Source organism: Drosophila erecta, unplaced genomic scaffold, assembly GCF_003286155.1.
Source record: "Drosophila erecta strain 14021-0224.00,06,07 unplaced genomic scaffold, DereRS2 tig00000126-arrow-pilon, whole genome shotgun sequence".
In the NCBI taxonomy this organism is placed as follows: domain Eukaryota; kingdom Metazoa; phylum Arthropoda; class Insecta; order Diptera; family Drosophilidae; genus Drosophila; species Drosophila erecta.
In genome coordinates, this window is record NW_020825209.1 from 9,451,832 (window position 1) to 9,474,570 (window position 22,739).

Genomic DNA, 22,739 nt, shown 5'->3' on the forward strand with positions numbered 1-22,739 from the left:
CACTAACACTCCAAACCGGAAGTCGGGCGGAAGCGGAAACAGACGAAAGGGCTGAAAATGGCCGGCAGCAACGATAATGGCGATGCCGGCTGATGTCTGATGCTTCCCATTCCGATGGCAGGACGAAAACGAGTTTCATAATGAAGGAGATAGGGATGGAGATGGAGCTCACGCGCTCATTGACGTTGAGCAACGCTTATTGGCGTACTTAATCCTTTTGGCAAATTCCAATAAATTACCAAGTCGAGGGACAGCCATCAAGGCCAACGAAGATTATCCTCTGGGAGTCGTAGGAAAAGGCAAAACATACAAAACAAAAAAAAAAGAACAACGGGTAAAATCATCAATAGGCCATGATGAGTTTCTGATTGCAAAGCACAAAAAGGGGGCAAAATGGTAGGAAAACATGGGAAGCTGGCTGACAGCGGACCCGTCGATGTCGATGATGGTTCCCTGATTGTCCGAACGATGCGGCCATGTCACACGGGTTAGCCGGAGTACTGGATTCCGCAGACCCGAAAACTCTTCTCCCAGGGAACTCTGCATTGAGATTGGTGACTTTGGGCCAGTCATAAAATCGAACCTACAAGTCGAGGGCGAACTTAAATTGAATGCCAGCCCGCGCCGAAAATACTGCCTAGTACACTGGGAACATAATTGTGCTTCTTAATATATTACAAGCAAATGTGTGAACCATTTTATTTGGCAGTCAATTATTAATTGGCAACTATAACTGGAAGCAACTATGGTTGTCAGTATTATGAAGTGAATACATGAATACATTTTGTACTAAAATTCTTCTATTTATCTAATTGAAATTCTTTTAGTGTTTGCCTTGTCTGTTGCTGAATTTTATGGCATTGTGCGCTGGCTTAACTGTGGCTCGAGTTTCCCCTTGCCACTGCCCATGCAAAACCCACTCCTCCGACTTGTCTGGCGTTTTTATTGTAAATGCTTTGCATATTTTTGATTGCCTTTCCGACCTTGGCCAAATAAAAAAACAATAAGAATCCTTTGTTCCGGGGCAGAGGGATTCCGAGTCCTGTCCGTTCCTTCATTTTATTTTTGCTACTCCGGCTCCTCCTCCTGCGCCTCCACCTCGCTGGCCAGAAGTTTGCCATCAAATAGGCTCTGATCGATGCGGCGACAGTGGGCCAGAAGACGTGGATAGGTGGCCAGGACCTCGGCCAGTTCCATGTTGGGAACTTTGGTGCTCATTATGGCTGCCACATGGCCAAAGACCAGGGCGTCCAGTTCGCAAGGCCGTGGTCCGCCGAGATAAGCCTGCGCCTTGTGCTCCTCCAGCTTAGCGACCAACGCATCGGCACAGACGCCCACCTCCTGGATGACCTGGTCGTTGTCCAGATCCTGCCACTGGTAGACCTTCAGGATCCTCCGTGCATCCTTCTGCTTGGCTTGCCGGCGAATCGCACTCAATGGCCACGGATGAGCTGCAGCACTGCGCGGTGCCGTGTACAGCTGGTAGTTTATCTCATCCACAAAGCTCATGTGGATCTCCGCCAGCGTGAAGACATTTTCCACATAGCTCACCAGACAGCGGATGTCATCGCGCTGATCCTCGGACATCCAACTGCCCAGGGAACTGCCGCCTTGCATGACCTCCACCTGGGCAACTATTGGCTCGAATTCCGCAAAGGTCTTGACCGGACCCAAACGGAGCAGTGGCAGGTGGGTCAATCGACCACCAGGCGACATGAACTCCGCGTTGTCGCTGATCTGCTCCGTAAATGGCAGGTTGCACATGCGCAGGTAGGTCTTCACCGCCAGGCAGCTGGAGCGCTCCGGCAGCAGGAGCTGATTCGCCTCGTCCGGATGATGCAGGTGGGCGACCGCCGGCCACGCCTCCTCCGACTTGCCCGCCTCCGCCGAGGACTGCATCATGGCGGCGGTCAAGTTTTGCCCCAAGTCCATGCTTAACGTGCTGAAAATTTGGACTTAATTCGAGTTTCTCTTTTTGGAATAGTTGGGTGACAATTGTGTGGTGGGTTCCTTGATATTTAAATGAATTGTTTAGGTTTTATCTGACATCCTGCTAAGATAAGTAGATACTTAAAAGTAATTCCCTCCACTATTCAACTTACATGTTTTACTTGCAATAATCGCAGCGTGCAACAAGACATAATTGAAATTAATAGCACCAAAAATCTTGATGAAGTTGACGTTTATATTCAGATGTTGCTCACCATTGATTGATTTTTGTTTTTGCGAACAAGCAAATTGCCAAGCGACACTAATTAGTCTGCAATGCAACAAATTGGAATTCGAAATATGCAATTTAGCAAGGAATAAATTTAAGGCCAATAAACTATATTCGCAATTAGCAAAAACTCTGAAATCAAACTGGCCAAACTGACAAGGAGCATTACTCCTACATTGGACTTGAAGAGCTGTCTGCCTTCGCTTCATCGTTGACAGGATTCACTTTTCCGCAGAAAAATCAGTTGTGCTTTGATGATGGAAATGTTTTGTGAATTTTCCGCTCGACTGGACAGTCAAGCAATTAATCATCGGCCACCGCCCCGCATTCCTTTCGCTCCCCGCCACCCAAAAAGGTTTTTGGCCCACTCGCCACCAAATTTTTTGTACCACCGCCCGCTGGTTTAGGCCGCCATCCGGAATCCCTCGCGGGGATTGGAACGGAGGATGATAAATTACTCGGGCGGAGCATTATGCACAGTTTTGTGGCTCCTCTGATCCAGGACTCGAGTGCTTCCGGAAATGAGGCAAAAGTTTTCGACGTTTCATGGATCATCAGGTACGAGAGGCTGGCGGACTATCCATGATTGCTAATTTAATGGCCTTGATGCTAGGCCGCTACACGGAAAGAAACAAGACAGTTAGTTCTAACTGATCAAAAACATTTTATAGAAATATTGGAAAAAATATCTATGCAATATAGCGCTATGAAATAATACAAATAATATTATATTTTAAAGAACTTTATCGTTTTTAACCCTACAAACTGCACATTGATTAACACAGTTGACTTAACCATTTGCTTTATGTATAGTTTATCCTGAAATATTTTGCTATTCTTCTAGGCAAAGCTAATTTCCAATAACCAATCTGGCTGCGTTGACAGCTGTGAAAATGCGGGCTCCGATTGACGGATTATCCCATTTTGGGCGGGCGCTTTAACCTGATTAGTGTTCCCGCGAAGTTCGAAAGCCGGGAGTAATTTAACGTCAAATTTGAACGAGTTTTGAATAAGACTTTTTGATTTACCAGCCGCGTTCCTGCGATATGAAAGAGTAAAGATTCGAGCGCCGAGCCGTTGGCGCTGATTGATTCGGCCGAGGACTTCTGGGAATTCCGGCCAATCTATTGACAACCAGTCCCAAAACACTGCCAAATTAATTAAGCCACACAGCGCAGCCACTTCGGAATCGAACAAGTTACATCTAGCCTTTCTGGGTTAAGGATTCCGGATGCTCGGGATGCTCGGGACGCTCGAGACGCTCGGGATGGCAAGGATATTGGCCTGGTTGAGACATCGTTTCGGCAACAAAAGCCAACAAAAGGCAACAATTCTTACCCACTAATAAAGAATAATATGACTGCCATAAAACTCAATTTATTACCAAAATGTCGACAAGCAGCAGACTTTTGTGCGTATATGTGCCACTGTGTCTTATTCGCTTTCTCCTTTCTTATTTTGTCTGTGTGTGTGTGCGAGAGTTACGACCTACGGAGAAAGGAGGTGAAAGGAGAACGAATGACGTACGGAAGCGGCAAACAGCAAAAGTTTATGCTGCCATTTTTGTTTGGCAATTTTCTATTTCTATTTCAATTCCAAGGCGTCGTTTTATTTGCATTTGGTGTGAGAAATGTGTGCGCGACTTGCGACCCTAACTTGGCCTCTCGCTTTATCAGCGATACCCTGTAATATCGAGTGGTGTCATGCTCGAAGAAAACTGTAACCTAAGCATTTATAATATTCTGATTTTCTAAACGCATAGTATACACACAATATGCGGTGGATTTTTGAATTTTTATAAGCAATAAAAAAGAATTTAGGCCAATTAAAATTATAGTGCGAGATTCACTGATTATTATAAGAAAACTATAATCCTTAAAACTCATTAGACTGAATAGATAGATTATCGAAATTATTAATTCTGTGGTATATTTAAGAGTAAGCATTTATATTTTGAATACAATAACTGGGCAGCAGATACATATATGTACTGACAAGTCCATCCAACAGGTTACTTATAATACTTGAATACTCCAATGTAATAACTATAATATTGGGTATTTAAAGCAACTTATGAGTTTTTATAAATTTTACTTCCCTTTAGGGTAAGTCTCGTGTTGTTCCCCGAAATTCCTCGTGTCAACGTTATTCCTGGCTTTTAACATAATTCTTTCGCAGGACTCTATGGTTCCTTCCTGGTCTTCTTCTTCTGCGACTCCTGCACCCGCTTCATTTTCATCCTTGCTGTGCAATTTTATTTGGTATTTCGGTTTTGTGCTCCGCCATTCCACGTTGCTGCTTGTCTTTATTATTATTTTGTTTCTACGGTCGGCGATTTGTTGCTTTTTGTGTTGGTCGTTGGACGTTGGACGTTGGACGTTGGCATCGTTGGATTTTGTTGGACGTATTGTTGGCCATCGCTGAATTTTGTTGGCCAGCTGTTGGGCGCACTTCACCGGCCGCTTTGTGGCCACAATTCGGCGGAGTCCTGCAAAGGAGGAGGTGGCTGGGGAGGACAATCCTCGCTCTGGATGCCGCTAAATAACCGTTTGGCTGAGCTAATCCACGGCCACAGTGTCCATTGTCTGGGACAGATAAGCGGAATTGGACGTTTGGACACTAGGACACCAACAGAACAGCAGATGGTGTGGCACCGGGACTCCACAAAAGTGGACGAAGATTGGGCTATACCACCCTGCAACACAGGAACCCAGGTTGCGTCCATAATAAATAAATTTGCAAAAAAAACTAAATATAACTAAATATCAATATTAAGTTCGATTATGAACGCTGGACTGTAATTCAATGTGATTAGCACGGCGCTTTGAATGATCCAAACAGTATATCCTTCGGATATCTGCTGATTGAACGATTTCTTTTCCCGGGCCTCCAGTGTGCTGAAACATTTGCGGTTGTCCTAATGGAACCATTACGTCCCAGATATCCATTAAGTAGGACGGCGACTGAAGTGGAAAACCTTTTGTGTTACATTAAATTTGACTGCGTGCCGAGTGGCAGTGTGGTAAAAGGGGTAATGAGGCAAAGGGTCAGGCTCTGTGTCTCCAGGACTCCGTTTCTGTGCCCCGGCTGGTGGGCTTGTCAAAGTTGTCGCAACATTGTGGCGCTGTCAGTGTCATTGTCGCTGCAAATTATGGCGGCCTGAATGCGTAAATGATGCTTAATTAACATTTACCCGGATTCCAGCCAGGCGAAAGCCATGGAATGTCTACGGTGCGGTGTGTACTGTGTGTGTGTGTGTGTGTGTGTGTGTGGTATGGTGTGTGGCAGACCCCGGCCAGAAATGGCAAGCTATTCGCGCTTCCAAGCCAAAAATAAGCAGCTGAGAACGAGGCCAAGTGGCGGAGCGGGCGGGAAGAAGCTCGTAAAGTGGGCCAAAAAGGTGAGCCAGAGCGCATTGCGAACGGAAAGATTGTTACAAAGCCACAAGCGGATGCTGCACGGCGAGAAAAGTCGCCGAAGTTGGCCTGAGATTTACTTAGGAGTCAATAATATACCCGAGTGTCATTGGTAGCTATAAAAACTAGCAAAGAAAATGCAAATAAACAGCTGCATCCATGGCAATAATATATTAGCATATTGCTGTTTGCTGTGCATCATTGCAAATGCATGCAGCTCCACAAATAGGTCTTCAGCATGTTCAGGCTAATCGGAACTAATTGCAATGGCAGACAGGCACAGATAACCCCTTTCGCCTGACCCTAATTAAACCATAAGTCAGATAAAACCGGGCACGCACTCATGAAAATCACTTAGCCGAATTAGCCGGGCTAAAACGAGAAGCTGGCCAGGCCAAAAACCAAACGAGACGAGCCGAGACGAGGCTCTACGTCAACTCCAACTGTGTGGCGTTGCTCTGACCACCCAAAAGGGAAAACTGCTAGGGATATGGCGGGATATATAGATATATAGGTGGAGATGGGGGCGGGGAGGGTCAGCCGTAGGCGGGAAAGGACACGCTTTTAATACAATTAGAGCGCTTAAGTTAAGTGCTCCCAGACTACGCAGATGGCCAGATGCTCTGATGCTCTGATGCTCTTATGCTCCTCCTGCTGCCCCTTTTTTCCTCCTCCAGCGATCTCGGGGCCAATGGCACTTTAAGTTAATGGCGTAAGCACAAACGACAGGGGCGCCCCTGGAAGGGGGCGCTGGAAAATGGCGGGGCGAGGGTGGCCAGCGACAAAGGATTGAACTTTGTTAGGAACAAGCGGTAAATGAAATGAACTACAGGTGGACAGGGAGTTGGGGCTCGTTTGGGTTTTGGTTTTGGTTTAGTTGGGGATTCGGTTGGGACCACTTGGGTTGGCCCAGGTTAAGTTGGGTGCCAATGAGAGCACGAACGAGGCAATAAATAAGGAATAGCGTGGGCTAGAAAGAGTATGGCATGCGCAGATGCCCATTAGTTTTTAAAAAGTTTATTTTGCTGAATGGTTACTATGACGTAAGTCAATCTTAAGCATAGGGAACTAATATAGACCAGCACCAAATTCCCATAATAAATAAATAAATATATAATTAAACTTACATTTGTTTTCCATCAAAGATTGCATCCTGCACGACTTCTCACTTTCCAGGGTATCATTTTGACGCGCCGTCCTCGGCAGCTTGCCACTTGGACCACTACTTATGCCCTGATTAGGGCATTGTGGCATTGACTAACGGTGACCCAGACGGTGCCGCCTCCACTTCCAGAGGAGCACCACTTGCCCACCACCAGCACCACCCATAATCCGCCAGCCATTTGCCATAATCATTGTCGTTGTCCGCGTCGTCTGCTCCTGGCATAGTGTTAATTGAAAATTAATGGCGCGATGGCAAAAAACTAAACATGAACATTTTCGCTGACTCGCCGCCAGGTGGAGCCCGTTCGGCTGCGTTGGAAAAGCTGTGGAAAAGCGTCGGGGAAAAATGGGTAACTGGGAGTCGCTCGTCTGAAGTGCTAAGCAAATTAACATTTCCATAATTAAATGCGGATGACGTGGACAAAGGGTGCAAAAGAGTGTAATACACATACATACATATAAAATTGCCATGTATATGCATGAGTTAAAGGTATACATGGCGGCATAAAAAAGAAGCAGAAACTTCAGGCCGTTTTTAATTGTGATTAATTGCGAATTTCTGCGCCCTCGTCGTCAGCTGGCCTTTTCCCTTCCCCTTCCCCTTGCCCTCCCCCTTTCCCCTTTCCGACCACCTTGTGCACATACATATTGTATATTTCCATTGTGCAAAGGCGCAAAAGTTGCGTGGGCACGAGGCGTGGCACTGGGAACAGATGCCAACAACGGCGACAATGGCTTAACACTTTGACCGTATTCCGATTTTCCACACCCTCCACACCCTTTTCCACTCCCCAGTCCACGAAAAGTGAAGGTTAAATTAAAATAAGTGGGCAGGACCCGAAATGGAATCGAGAAATTGGGTTGGAGCGATGGAGTAAGATGGAGTGGAGGAAATTAAGCAGCCTGGCTGGAGAAAAATAGGCGAGTGAAAGGATACAAACGAACAAAGGATGGGAAAGTACGATACTATGGACAAAGAAGTGCTGCTCAAAAAGGAAAGCTATGTTTAAGGTTAAGTAGTGCGACATTTTCCCTTTGAAGTCCTTCTATATTTTTGGTGGATGAGTGAAAGTCCAATAGTACACAGTTATGCTATTTATACGACTATGTCACCATAGTACTAAAAGATTCAAAAGCATGGTTGCACAGCGGTTAGCCCACAAACCGTATCACTTTCCACTGATTTCCACAATTTCGAAATTTCACAAATTTTGGCGCTGCGAGTAGAGCTCCATCATCATCGTCGTCCTCCTCGTCCTGTCAGCTTTTCGTCCTTGTGCTTGGACAGCTTGGACAGCCGGCGGGAGTAGTTGGCCATGATTTAATGCCCTAATCTGTTCCGTTTTTCACTCGCCTTTCAGCCACTTTGCTTGCCCGAAACACTCACTTATTCGCCTTTCCCGAGATCTTTTATAAGTTTTGCTACTTCACCTCATGTGCGTTCCTACCTGGACATACACATGTCCAGTTGCGGAAGATACTCCATCTGGAAGATCCCGACTAATTTCAATGCGAAGATGTTCTACTACTTCTTCATCAGTGTCCTTGGAGCGGTGAGTACATGGCAATTGAATGGAAGGTGAAGGATTCCTTGAGGGATACGATCGAGTATCTGTCCAACGATTTGCAGTTTTTCCAGAAGTACAGCGAACAAAGTCCCTAATGCTGCATGTTACAATTCTTCTCTTTCACTTCTCGGGGGAAAGTCTGTGGACTTTGCGACGACTGTATATTCTCGTTTCGACAAAAGTTTTCAGCTTAATTTAATTTGCTGCAGCATTCTAACTCGATTTCGCGCGTTTATCGTTAGGCGACAACTTTTTAATTGCCAGGCGGCAAAAAGGACACACACTCCCGCGATGTGTTCCTCTTTTGTTGGCGAGTGTAAGAGCTTAATTGGCGAAAAAGAGGCTAAAACTGGGTGCAGTTGAAGGTAATAACATTTGAACCCTCCATGTTAGAAGTGGTGAAAATGAAAACAGGATTAAGCTATGCTTTTTGATCATAACTCGCACAACAGAAATAATAATTGTTTTGTGCAGCATGCTAACCAACGTAAATATAAATTTAAAATTTTTTAAAATTTTGGTCGTCCCTGCACACGATTAGAAATTTTATGCTGAGTTCAACAAAGCGCGTCATTCGCTATTTCGCACACTATTTTACCTGTTTTGGTCAAAATACAGGTTTTTTTCTATGAAAAATTAAAAATGGCATTACAGAAAAAATTGAATTTTCCGAGCTGCGTTTTTTTATCATAACTTGGCTAAAAATGGTCTCTTTTAATCCGTCAAACGACGGTTTTTTTGGTTGAGAAACACATTCGGCTTGATGTGTTTTAAATACCTTATGGTATTTGGCAGGCAATACTTAAATTTGAATTTGATTTTAAATGCCAATCGAGAACAGTACAAAAATAAAGTATTTTGCATTGATCAAAAACATCCAATGTTTAATTAAAAAAGAAGGGCTTAAGGAAGTAGTAGAGGGTATTGCCCTGTCATTTCAAGTCTGGCTGCGGAGAAGTCAAACTCGGGCGGCTTGTAAAGCCAAGGCTAACACACACAGACACACACACACACGCAGCTGTCTTGGCCACAGTTTTCCCAGCGTATGGGCCGCTTCTGTTTGTGTGGGAGCCCACTTAACACAATGTTTGTCTTGGCAATTACACGCGCCTCCTTCAGCGCTGTCCGAAATTTGTTGCCAAGCTAAATTTGATTGTCAAGCGCGGGGGGGTGGCGGTGGAGGTAACGGGGGGCGGTGCTGATTTTCTGGTGGGGCAGCTTCGACAGTGGGTGGCCTGTAGTTGAGCACACGAATAATTCCGTTCTTAGCACTTGAGTCGCAAATAAGGCACGCAGCTTGGTAGGAAAAGCCGGAAAAACTGGGGGCCAGTTTTATATGCCACCGTACACGTATGTGTGTGTCTGTGTGTGCTCAGCTATAAATGTCTCCTGTGACCAGTGGCAACAATGGAAAAGCTGATGCTTAAGTGATACAAAATGCAAATACTTTGGATACGTTGATGATGGAGCAGCGTTTGTGTGCACAGCAAAAATTTAATGAGAAACAAGGTTACTTAAATTACAATTTAACTAATTATAAACTGAGCCGAACAAGTTTCACATGTTGATAAGACTTAGGTAAAAGAAACTATAAAGTTACTATAATGTTATAGTGACATGTTCAATGCAGTTTAAATTCCAAGTGTGACTTCCTGAAATTTGTAAATGTAAGCCTATACATATGTATGCACGTGTAGGTGTCCCTGAGCTGCTTTTCGTAGAAACTAAAACACATTTTCCTTAGTGTACTTGGCGTAGTGGGGATTTCCATCCATTTTGATTCCTTTTTTGTTGGCAGGAAGGCAGCAAAGTCACTTGACGAGCTTCCGGCTTAAGGTTATTTGCACACAACTTCTCTTTTGGCTCGCCATGTGCTTTTGTTATGCCACTGCTTGTGATATCCACTCGTCGATTGTTGTGCCACGCCCTGCCGCCGCCGCCCTCGGGGGCTAGCCGACCCCTCACCCCCTCACCCCACAGCCCACCGAAAATTCCCCCTCCCTGTTGGCCGTAAAAGTGGCGTCCATGTGACAAATATATGGCGGCATCTTGTCGCAGCTTAAGACGAAATGTAAACACAAACAGGCAGACGAAAATTCGCCACCCAACCATTCCGCCATTTCCCACCCGCCCCGCCCACTTTTCGAATGTTAAATTATGCGTGGCCCCGCCTACTTTTTTGGGCGGGCCTGTCTGTTATTGTAGCCCCTCGTTCACTATTTCCTTGCTGGCTTTTTGGCGTCGAGCTCCTCAGTTTGTCGGATTGTCGGTTTAGTCGGCTCGTAAAAACAAAGTAGCGCACAACAAGAGCAAACACAATTGGAAAACTGAAAATCAAAAACTCATCTGCATGCCGCTGGATCGTTTAAATCAACTGTGCAACTTCAACTCGAACGCTTTCCCAGCTGCCCAGTCACGTCCTGCCATTCGGGAGGTTAGTGCCGCTTAAAAAGGAAAATAATAAAAAAATAGTGGTAGTGGTACATGTGCTGCTGTGTTGTTTTCGACCATAAACGAACGAGGTGACGAATGATCGTGACCATAATAAATGGCCAAAAAACGATTCCATTCTTTTCAATTCAATGGCAAAGCGGCTAAAAGTGCCGCTCGAGCTCTCATTTCTTGCCGCATCTTTTGTCGGATGCTCGATTTTTGGCCTCACAGTGGCAAATCACAGCCCAACGCCAATTTATTCGACGCAGGCAGCGATTTAATGGCATTCATAAATATGCACTTTTATCGGCTGCAAAGTATTTTGTACTTTATGTATGGATAGCCGAAAATGTTTGGGAAGCGTCACGAAGTGAAAGTTGCTTAGTTCGAAAGCCAACAATTTGTTTAACAAATATTAAACCTATCGAAACATTTCGAAGCTGACCTATATTTGTATTTATGAAAGGGATTTCAGACTATTTTCGGCTTTTGCATGCAATCTTTTCCATTATTTCCCTGGCTGTATCCTTTGAAACCCATTTCCACCTCCCCTCTGCCCCACTGTGTAGTCTCTATTTTTGGTATTTCCTTTGTCGTTCCACACGCACTTTGCCCGTAGACATTATATCTATGAGCTGGCCATGGCAACCCATTAATGCCCCCTCCGAAGGACCCAAAATATACAGCTTTTCTACGGCCAGCGGCGCTTTTGACGCCTCGTTCTAGGATCCTTCAGTCCTGTGAGGAACGCCAATTCAATACGTTTAAAAGTTCATTTGCTGTTTAGCTTGGTCATTATGTGCCTAGACCCATAACCATCTCTGCTGATACCCTGCCACCCACAGCCACCCACTGCCAGCCATTGCCACCTCCTGTCCAGCCTTGAGTTGGGTAAAATGGACTTGGCTTTGGGCTGCAGGAGCCGGAGTGGCAGAGTGCTTGGAAGGAGAGGAGGTTGGCCATTAAATGGGCACTCAATGTGTTTGTCTAACTTGCCATTTGCGATGATAATAATGTTGTATGGCCGTTACATTGATGTTACGGCCGGACAGAAGGACTACGGCCTTTGTTGTTGCGTTCCGGCCCGGCCCGAACCGGTCCATTGTTGTTGGCATAGCCATTGGCCATTGGTCGGACGTCTACTGATGCTGCTGTCTAAGTATTTCCAAATCGTTTGGCTCGACGTTTTGATTTCGTTATCAGTTTTTATGCTTATAAGTAGCGGACACATGCACAAGCACATGCTGTCGATAAATATACCCTTCTAATGGGGTATCATTAGTTTGATAAGTGGCAAAACTAATTTGGTCCGTACTTCATTATGCGGCTTAATGCTCTGCCTCATATAAGAAAACATCTGATAACAAACTTATGTATATCACATAATACAAATTGAGAAAGTCCACTGCCCACTTCTTCTACTGCAAAGCACCAAAAACAAATATTCTTCACCCAACAAACACTGCGAGTTGCCGGTCAAGATATTCGAAGAGTTCACTAAAAAGCCCTTATCAGCGCATAAACTTAAGGGTATTTAATTGTACCTACATCACAAAGTCTACTCCCATGATTTTGATGTTTTGAACGTGGTTGCTGTTGTTGCCGGCTTTTATTTTTGCGCTGTTTGGTCAATTGGAAAACATTTCGATGCAGACTTTTGGTCGCCGTCTCGTTGGCCAAACCGTTGGCGCCACCGAAAACCGGAGGAGGTGGTGTGCAAGGGGGTGGCCTTTTCAAGGGGAAGGGGCCGTTACTCGGCATAATGGCGTCGTTATTATTTTGGCATTAAAAAGAATTAATACGCTTCAATAGTTCTCGTTGTCGTCGCCAGGAGTCTCCAGACGCCTCTCAACGTGAATAGATCGTTAGGCAGCATGCCAGCCATTCACCCCAAAAGAATCCCACCCACATTTCCACCCCACCCCACCCCAACCCACCCCACCTGCCGCTGCCTCCCTTTCGGCTCAAAAAGACTTTTCCTTTATCAAGACTCTGCTAGTTTTCCATTCTCCTTTTGGCTTTGCACTCTGCTTTGCCACGCATTGGAGAGCAATTTTTGGCTCCGAAGCATGCAAATGGACGAAGAGGAGGAAAAGCGGTGGGGGCAGGGTGAAAAGCTGGGAAAGGGGTGGAATGCTGGCGAATTCTTAGTGAATGACTGTGGCAAGAAGAAAAGGGGGCCAGATGATACACGCATTGGGCGGAAAGGACGACGTTTCATAGGCAGCCGTGCATGAGTTTCCCTTTTACACATTTCCCTTTTACAATATTTTCCCCATTTTTTCCCATTTACCCTGGGAAACTGGTGGCCACATTCTTCTCTCGCTAAATACACTGCTTAATGTTTTCATTTTCCTTTTGACCAGCTGCAGGATTTGGCTTTCTTTCCTTTGTTTGCCACAGAAATATGTACACTGGTCACTGCCATCGATGGGGTTATTAAGTGTTCCTTATTGTCCGACTTAACAAGCTCTTTTTGTGTTTTGTCTCAGTCATTTAAGTATGCAATATTAGATATTTAGACTAGTGCGTTAAGTAACTAACTTAAGAAGGCTTATTTAACTAGGCTAGAAAGCTACATCAAATGAATGAGCTTTGAAGTTAAATATAGAACATGGGAGTTGAAATAAAAGCAACAACTGATAGTCAGGTATTCAAATTGCAAAACAGACAGAAAAAGGAGACTACTTAACACCACAACTACGTTTAGTCGGTCAAAGAGCAATGGCCCCACTAATAACTCATCAATATATCAGCAATATCAGGTGCTTTATTACACATTGGTAAATAAATAAGCTGTCTGCCGGACCATTTACGATTTTAAGGGCGGACAACTGCCAATAATTGCACATAATTCCATATTGAATCCTTTGACAACGGCATTCAGCCGACTTCAGGTGCGCCACTAAGCAAACAATATGCAACAAACCACTTGACACGATTAACGCGCCCTGGACAATCGATGGAAAGTGGAAAGCGGAAAATGGAAAATGAAAATCGGTGGAGAGTGCTTAGTGCGCTGCTCAAATTGATTAACTCGTAATCCCCACGGATGTATACGCACATAAATGTGATGTGCGCAACTTTTTTTTGTAATTTTTGTGTAATTTTAAAGTGAGTGAAGGATTTATTTTAATGGAAATGTTGCATTTAATACCTAAATACTTAAATGCAACTTTGACATTAATGTCACATTGCAGCTCAGCTTAATCCCAGTGATGCATCAAGCCGTATTTTTGTATAATTCTAGTTTTGCAAACAATTTAATAAATGTATATAAAGGAAGGTTATGACCACATTCACTTGACAATCAGCTCTTGTAAACTGGCGCACATTTAAGTGACATCAAATTAAAACTACATGGCACAAAATAAATTGATTTTATAGTTTATTCACATCTGTGCATTTAGATTAGAAATAACTAATTTATCATAGTTGAATGTTAATTTTTTGCTAGTTTCGCTGATATTTCCGTTTGGGACATAAAAACTTCCGCCGCCGATTGCAATTAGGAATGATGTAGTTGCCGCTGTTGTCGCTGCCGATAATATAATATTAATAATTATTATTATGTTGGGGACAGTGGGCGTGGCTGATGGGCTGCCCGGAATTTGCATCAATGCAAATTCGATTTGCAATCGTTCAGGGCGAGCCGGAATCAGAATTAGAATCAGAATCAGAAGCAGAATCAGAATCAGAATGCGAATCAGAATCAGAGAGAGCCAGGGCCAGCATTCCAATTCCAATTTAGTTGCACGCAAATATTTATTTAATTTCTATGCAAACTCATGCACAGATACACAGATACACAGATACACAGATACAGATGCAGGGGCGAATGCAGATTGGCATCCAGATACGGTCACATATGCAAAATGGCGGACACAGATGCAGATACAGATACTGATGCAGCTACAGATACAGATACAAATGCAGACACATAAATACAGGTGCTGTCACTGCATATCTATTAGATACACATTCCCGTAAAACGAATATTTTCATTTTGGCATTTTGGCCCCCCGCATTCCCTCACTCACCATTCCATTTTTTGCCCAAATTTCGCATGCGTGTGTATGTTTGCTTTCACTACAGCTAGCTGAAAAATATATCAAACTATACACATTCCGTTGGATTCGATTTGGGATATTGCCATCTATGCAGTGTGTGTGTTTTGCGCAAAAGAGTTAGCAGCCTTTGAACTGAGATACTACTGTATTTGCTTATTACGAAGGAGTTGCAATTAAAGTCAAGCCCACAAGCATTGTAATTGACTGCTGAAGGATCTCGACGAGCGGAAGGACAAGTGATGGCTGCTTTATTTGCTTGGGTCTCCAAAACGGAAGTGCTATATGCGCATCGATTACGTTATTATTACGATTGAGGCCTCTAGTTATGTTGATTTAAGTACGAATGAGATCTCTCTCGCTGGCTTATTTTATATGTTTACCAAGTTAATCGAATTGGTTATCAATTTGGCTACCTACAGCTGAATTTCAATTAAATTTACATTGCCTTTCTGGGTACCTAAGGAACTTGTCTCTTGTATTGAGTAAATTAAAGCTTGCATATATTTTTATCATTTGCGTAAAAATTGTTGAGCCTTTTAAGTTCGAAAGTTTACGTTTGAAACCTATCTATGTCGATTGACAACCATTCGCGTTTCGATATCAATGATTGAAGTACACACGCAATGTGGAAATTATTTCCAAACCTCATCCTTGCTGGATAATTACACCAGAGGCCTCGATGTGTTTTGGCAATGTCCCAAAAAAACATTGAATGGATTACTACTAGGCTCACTAAAATCGCGCTTCCATTGCAAAGCCCAATCGCAATTGAAATCCGATCCCTGGGGTTCCGCATCCTTCCCATGGGCATTATGCACCAACACTCAACAATTTGCTATTTACCCATAATGGCCACTGAACCCTCAGCATGATTCAACCGACGATGACTGACTGGGGCTCTCACTCCGTTCTTTGCGTTTTTTGTCGTTTTCATTGTGAGTGAAAATCGTGAATTTCCCCGGAAAAGCAGTAGCAAACCGGAAGACAGAAGACAGAAGACGGCGACGAGTAAACCGCTTTGTGCAGTCTGTGTGTGGAAGAGGGACCAAAAAATAATACAGCAAGAAAAAGAGGAGGAGCTGAGAATTCCTGGCTAATGAACACGACACTGACATCGAAACCAAATGGGGATGGTTAAAAAAGGGTGTTTAGTGCATTTTGCAATTATGAAATTCTGACGGCGGCAGTGGGTTCCGTTGGCTATGCTGTCTGCCTGCTATCCGGCAGCAAATTTTGAACAAGCGTAAAATTTGCAATTAAATGCTCGGCAAAAAACCAGCGCCTCCCTCCGACCACGCCCACTAATAAGGGGACAGCCATGGCAGGGCAACAAACATGGATATATATGGTTATGTATGTACGTAGTTGCATAAATGAGGTCAGTTCCTCGTGCTCCAGCTCTTGGCTAGCTCGTTTTTTTCCCATTTTTGGGCTTGTTGTGACATTTTTTGGTGCATTAAAGCAACAATACTGACACAAACACTGCAGAAATGCAGAGCCATAGCAGCAACAACAATGGTTAGCTGTCAGGTGAATGGGAAGGGGCAAAGTGCTCTGCTCTCCGCACATTGCGTATACGCCACGCTGGTCACGATGCAATAATGCCCAGCGTTGACATTAAAAACAAACTGCAAATGAATACAAAACAAGGGTACGTGGATACGTGCGTATAATGACCGTATTATTGATACCTCATGGGAAAACTATACAAATCGGTGGAGATCTTTAGTGCGTTTGATCCCGAGCCTAATTGAAGGTATATAAAGCAAGCTATTTTAGTAGTTGCTCTTTCATTCAGCTATCTATTTTTATTGGCATTAGTTTCTACTGCGATTGCAACAAGCAGCCAACTAGTCGTATACGCAACCCTTATCCCGCGGCAATACGTAAGTAATTGAGTATCGATAAGATATTGTGCCTGATTGGATTTTGATGAGTAACAACTGCTACAGAGCTGCAGTTTAAGTCCAAGCGACAACTAGTCGTATACGTAACGCTTACCCTGTAGCCACCAAGCAGTTATAAAAACGCAGTAACAACATAAAAAACACACACACCAAGCTAAAAAAGAAAAAGCAAAAAGAGGTGGATGAGAAGGGGAGGCGACAAAGGGGACAACAAGAGGCAAACAAACAGCGACAAGAAAATGACAGAAGGTTTCGATTATACAACAAGGGAGGGGGCTGTGTGAACAGGGTAATATAGCTTGTTGTTTGAGCGGATTGGTAGGTGGTGTATGTGGTACACATATATGTGCCACATAGGGGGGTGCAAGGGGTATTTGGTGGGGGAGGGGAGGGCGGCACTGGACTCCGAGCAGACACATGTATGTTTTGGCTACAATGTGCAGCTGAGGGCGTGGCCAGTGCAGTGACACTGCGCCCGTTCCGTTGACCCGCATCCACAAACAAGGACGAGGACGTGGACGAGGACGTGGACGTGGACGTGGATGAAGAGGTGGATGTGGATGCGGATGAGGAGTGCAAAAAGGATTCACAGTCGACGGGACATGGCAAATGATAAATGACAAAGGACATACGCACTCGCCATTATTTCTTCCCCTTCCTCCTAGTTTTTGTCCGGTTCGAGGAAGGACAGCTGCTGCTCCTTGTTCCTGTCCCTCAAGTTGGCTGAGTAATATGTGGGATGCACTGCCGGATCAGCTGGTCTTTCGATTTGAAGGTGTTTGATTAATCACCGAAGTGGGCTTTAATCAAACGTGTATATGTAAATGAGTAATTCAAGTAAATTTCCAGTCTTTGCAATGAGTTTTTAGGCTTACAAGAAATTCAAAAAAATTAAAAAATGCCCCAAAATGCCCCATCTGCATTTAAATTTAGAAATTTATATTTTTTTAATTTTTATTTCTACCAATATTCCAGAAAATGTTGAAATATCTCGTTTGCATCTGATAGTATCATTCTATCTTGTTTTCTAATACATTCCTTCATTTTCCAAGTGAATCCTTTACTGACTAAATAGCGTTACAACAACTCGAAACAATCAAACAATTCGTCAATTCGTTTTATTTATTCTACGATTATAAATTCGGTGAAGATCCCTTTCCTTATTTCCTTATTTCATTTTATATTGCTAATTCGTGCAGTTTCCTTGAGTTATTATTGCCACAATGTTTTCATATCTCCTCATTGGACAGAACAATCAGACAATTGTTAAAATTATGTGTATTTGCACATGTTCACTGGACGAAGGAGGATGTGTTCTCCATTTTCCACTCGAGCGAGCCATTTTAATTAGCCAAATCAACACGAGAGGGGCAAGAGTAGAAATCGAGATAAGATGGGAATTTCCATTTGACGGAAGTGGACACTTGGCTTCCGTCCGATGGCTTTAAGGACGGCACTTAAAGTTCGGTTATGGCCACCAACATAACATATATGCTGCATTATATCTCTCTCCATACATACATACATATTCGAATAACCCCCATCCGGCTTGTTCAATTTGCGGCTACATGAAAAAGGCAATGGCAATGGCAATGGCTACCAGTTTCGACGACCCTAGTATCCTTCCGGTCCTCCTGTTCTCCTCCACCACTCCACCACTCCTTTACGGCTTCCGTTTCCGGTTCCCACCCCCCACCAATTTGATTTTTGGCCATTTTGGCCGGAGGAAAACGTGGCCGGCGATGAAATTAGCTCCGCTCCAAACCGCCCCGCCCACTTTGCATATTATCCAGGATGGGATTTTCGGTGACCGGACCGTGAGCAATTCAATTAAATCGTTCGTCGTTTTAAAAACCAAATAAAAATCCAAATAAAAATCAAAATTAAATTCATGCCAGCAGTTTTCGAACATGGGAAATGGACCTGGTCTGCAGTCCAGTTTTCGGCCATTCAATTGGCATTTCAATTTGATTTGCCAACCATGGCCGAAACGGCCGAGAGCGGACTTTTTAATGTGCAAATCGTTTGAATTGTTTGAATCAATTAAATTGCTGGCCACGCATCGGCGACCTATTTTGATTTATTTTGGCTCTTTTCGCAGTATTCCCTTGCTCGCAGAAGTCGATGGTGCTTTTGATAAAAACTAATTGGTTCAATGGCTTAACAAATTGTAGCATATAAAATCGAGTTGTATCTTGCAAATTCATTAGGAGAGACTCTATACTTTACACAGATATATGATTGTTGTCTTTTTTTCGGTTGTAACAAATTAAATTCAATTATGCGCGCAGGGCACTGACCCATAAATCAAGCAAAAATTGTTGCAGCTATTCGTACGTCCATCAATCAATCACTCAGTCAAACAATCAGCGCAACGTGCCAGAAATCAATCTATCGCACTTATTTCACCATTTTAAGCCAAATGCATTTATTTCTGCCTTCTGTCAGTAGTTGATTTGTTGGCAAAAGCAAAAAAGAGCAGACAAATGGGGCTTGCATGCAATCTGCTTAATTAGTCAATTGCTTTATTCGGGAAAAGAAAAAAGGATGTACACTATATGGGCAAAATCTTTGTGGAATGTTGTTTAGTATTTGCAAGCAACTATAGACTTTAAATTTAAATCTGAAATATTTAACAATTGTATATGATTTCCTTGCATTCATTGTTGCACATTTAGTTGCAATACACTTAAATCAAATATTTATTTTTAATTTGTTGAATTACAATGCTCAAATTTGTTTCCATTCCATTTATTTGCATATGGGTAAACAACATTCGATTTGGAAATTTTCAATCGCATTGCTTTCTTCTTGCCCAGCAACCCATTTGTCCATTGTGCACTTGTTTGATTAATGATCTGTGTTCTGGCTTAAATTGCACTGACCCTCCTGACTTTTCCGCTCACCGCTTTCCGCCACCCCCTTTGTTACTAGGTGTTACTAGGGATAAAGGACTCTAGTTTGCGCACAGCCGTTACAAATGTCAATTTCATTTTGGGCCGCCCTGCGGCCGGAATAAATTGTATCCAGTGCGTCGATGGCACTGATTGCCGGTTTTGATCTGGGGCGTGGGGAACGGTGTGGCAAAGGAACAGGAACGGAAATGGGAACTGGAACTGGAACTGGAACGGGGAAACCAAAGCAAATTGCATAATGCCTACCGAAATGTGAAATTATGGCAATAGCACCCCCGAAATCCAACTAAACCCTGACCCCTTTTTGGGCCAAAACGAACGAGCCGAAAACGTGGCGGTGGTGCTAGCTGGTACCGCCTTTGTGTGTGTGTGTGGGTTAATTTGATTTTAATTATGAACGAGGAGAAGACCAGCAGCCCCCATTTGCCCGTTTGCGGTTAATCAACTGTCCATGGCATAAATATTTTGATTGCCGCAAATGCGCCAATGGCCGCAAAGGCAAAAACCAACCGGCCAACTCCTTATGCCTTTGACAGGCCCGAAAATGAGACGCCATCGCCGTCGTTGCCGCAGAAATGACAATTAAAAATAATTTGAAATGCAGACGGATGCTGGGAGCTGGTGGCCACCAGTCAGGAGCCAGAAGCTAGAAAACCGAGGGCCATAGACATACCCATAGACATAGACGCAAATGTAGATGGAGATGGAGATGGAGATGGAGCCTCGAGAGCAGCAGCAGCAGCAGCAGCGCATTTCATTAAAATTTCAAGTCGACTCAACTTTCGAGCACACACAGGAGGACAGCACTTGACAACAAGAGCCCCCAACACCACTGGCAGCTGCCCTCCATCCGCACCACTCCACCGCCAACTGCTGCTCCTTCTCCTTCTCCACATCCACGTCCACATCCTTCAGAATCCCGCTGCTCAACGGAAGCGCCATTTAAAATTAGTAAAAAAGTTAAAGCCCGAACGGAACGAGCAGACAACATGAGCTGCCTCACAATTAAGTGGAAACGAAGCCAAGGGAAAAGGTAGGAGCTATGCTAACGATTAGAAGATACCCTGGAAAATATATGTCAAGATAAGCCACTGCATTTCATTACATCTCTGCCGTATACAGTTCTTCGCGTTAACTTAATTAATTAATTAATAGCGTATTTTTCATTCTAAGAGTGGCTTTAAAAGTTGTAGATGAATTCTTATATTACCAATATCTTCAGGAGTTTTGCTTACCGTTACCATCCAATCCTTACCAATAGTCCGTTGTACCCAGCCGCAAACTCACCGGGAATTTCCAGGGTAGCATTCCATGCTCATGCCGGTTGTATGCATGTATGTAGGTACGAGCATCCATAGGTGATTGTAGCTGTTTGCCTCAGCTGAAATTCAAAACGTCCAGCCCAAGTGCTGGCTGCAATTCGGTCCGGGCTGCCACGCCCCTTTGAAGAACCCCTCCTGGCCGCCCAGTTCCCGGGACCACCTCACTTCCGCTTCATTGCTCCTTGCGCTCCCATTCGCAGCTCGTCCTTTGCCCACATTGCAGTCAAATACCCGTAGTTTGGCATCCTTACGCCCTCAACTGACGGGGCTTTATGGGTCTTTAACCGAACCAAATCGCCTGAGTGGCTCTGCTCCGTTCGATTTTATGGCAGCCCGCAAATCGATGGAGTCTGGTCTGGAACACATGGGAAATGGAAAATTAAAAATTCCAAAATGCCGAAATGCCGAAATGCCAATGGCCCCCGCCCAAGGAAAATGCACTCGCTTGACTTTGCTTTCTGTGTGTATTTCTCGTTTGGTTTCGGTTTGCCATTCTTCTTAATGTTGAATTTCATTTGAATTTACTTCGGGTGAGTCCCCGTTTTTCTTATATTTTTTAGCAGTGCCTGAAACTCGCCTAGTTGCCAGCTATCGTTAATCGTTAATCGGTAATCGCTTATCGCTTATCGCTTGCCTTGCGGCGTTCCATTGCCATTCGTATCGTTTCGTTTCGTTCTGTTTCGCTTCGTTCCATTTGGCTTGCTACTTGCTTAAACTCACATTAAACCCACATACACACATGTCAGTTGAAGTTCGATTTTAATAATAACTTAAGTTTAAATAACAATCACATTTACTTATTTCTTTTGTTTTCGTTCGATCCCGCCAAAAAAAATGTCTGCACGCTTTTCCTAACTTTTATATTTGATTTACGATTAGTATTTTGTTTTCGGGCTATTCATTTTGTAATATTCATAATATTTTCTCATTGGCATCCCCGCTCGACCGTCGGACTTAATTGTCAATAAAACAATTGGAACAAACGTAAACAACAAAAGTGGTTAAATCGTTAGCCAGGGATTATGTTCCACCAATAACCGACCCCATCTCAATATATCCGGGGCATAGATAATTCCTACTACTTACACTAAAACGCGCCACTTGCAGTGCACGGATTTTGGGCTGTACTTTATTATTCCGTTTGGCTTAACTTCTAAGAATTTATTTCAAAGAGTTAAGTTTTGTTCTATATGCTGTATATATGTGTGTATACCATTAATGGGAGCAATAATATCGAAAATGTTCACGATCAGCATTCATCTAGTTTGCCATATCCCATCTTATATCTATCGTTAGCCATTTAGTTATCATTTGCTTGGAGTTTAAATACTCGATTCGCCTAATTTTGCATACACACACACGAAAAAAATATACGTACACATATGTTATGCATGGTTTCTCGACTAGGACTATGACTAGATTATCGTTTAAAAGGTTACATATATTATGCTGTAATCACCGTATTGGCATTGTATAAATTGTTCGTTTCTCTTTGTAAATTATGTTGGCTTGCTACAAAAGTTCGGCACATTTGATTTTGTCAAGTGAATTGTGTAGTTTGCGAAATCTGAATATCGAACTATCAACGATATTTGGGTGTGCCTATGTCCGGAATATGTAACTATCCACTTGCCACACGGAATTCTGTATTCAGGAATTTGCAAAAATAGGAAATAGGAAATGTAGGGCTCTAGTATAGACCCTGAATATGAAAATGGCTGCTAAA

The 22,739-nt window shown here is 43.6% G+C and overlaps 1 protein-coding gene across 1 annotated transcript; it reads right to left on the reverse strand.

The window, feature by feature from the left end:
• Positions 1-981: 981 nt before the first annotated feature.
• Positions 982-1,994, reverse strand: LOC6550700 (metaxin-2). Its single transcript, XM_001978078.3, has one exon. It carries the CDS (start codon positions 1,930-1,932, stop codon positions 1,069-1,071), a length of 864 nt encoding a protein of 287 aa, XP_001978114.3. The 5' UTR covers positions 1,933-1,994; the 3' UTR covers positions 982-1,068.
• Positions 1,995-22,739: the final 20,745 nt, after the last annotated feature.

Excerpts from the sequence above, each read along its gene's own strand:
- LOC6550700 (XM_001978078.3), bottom strand. The coding sequence starts at position 1,932 with ATGGACTTGGGGCAAAACTTGACCGCCGCCATGATGCAGTCCTCGGCG.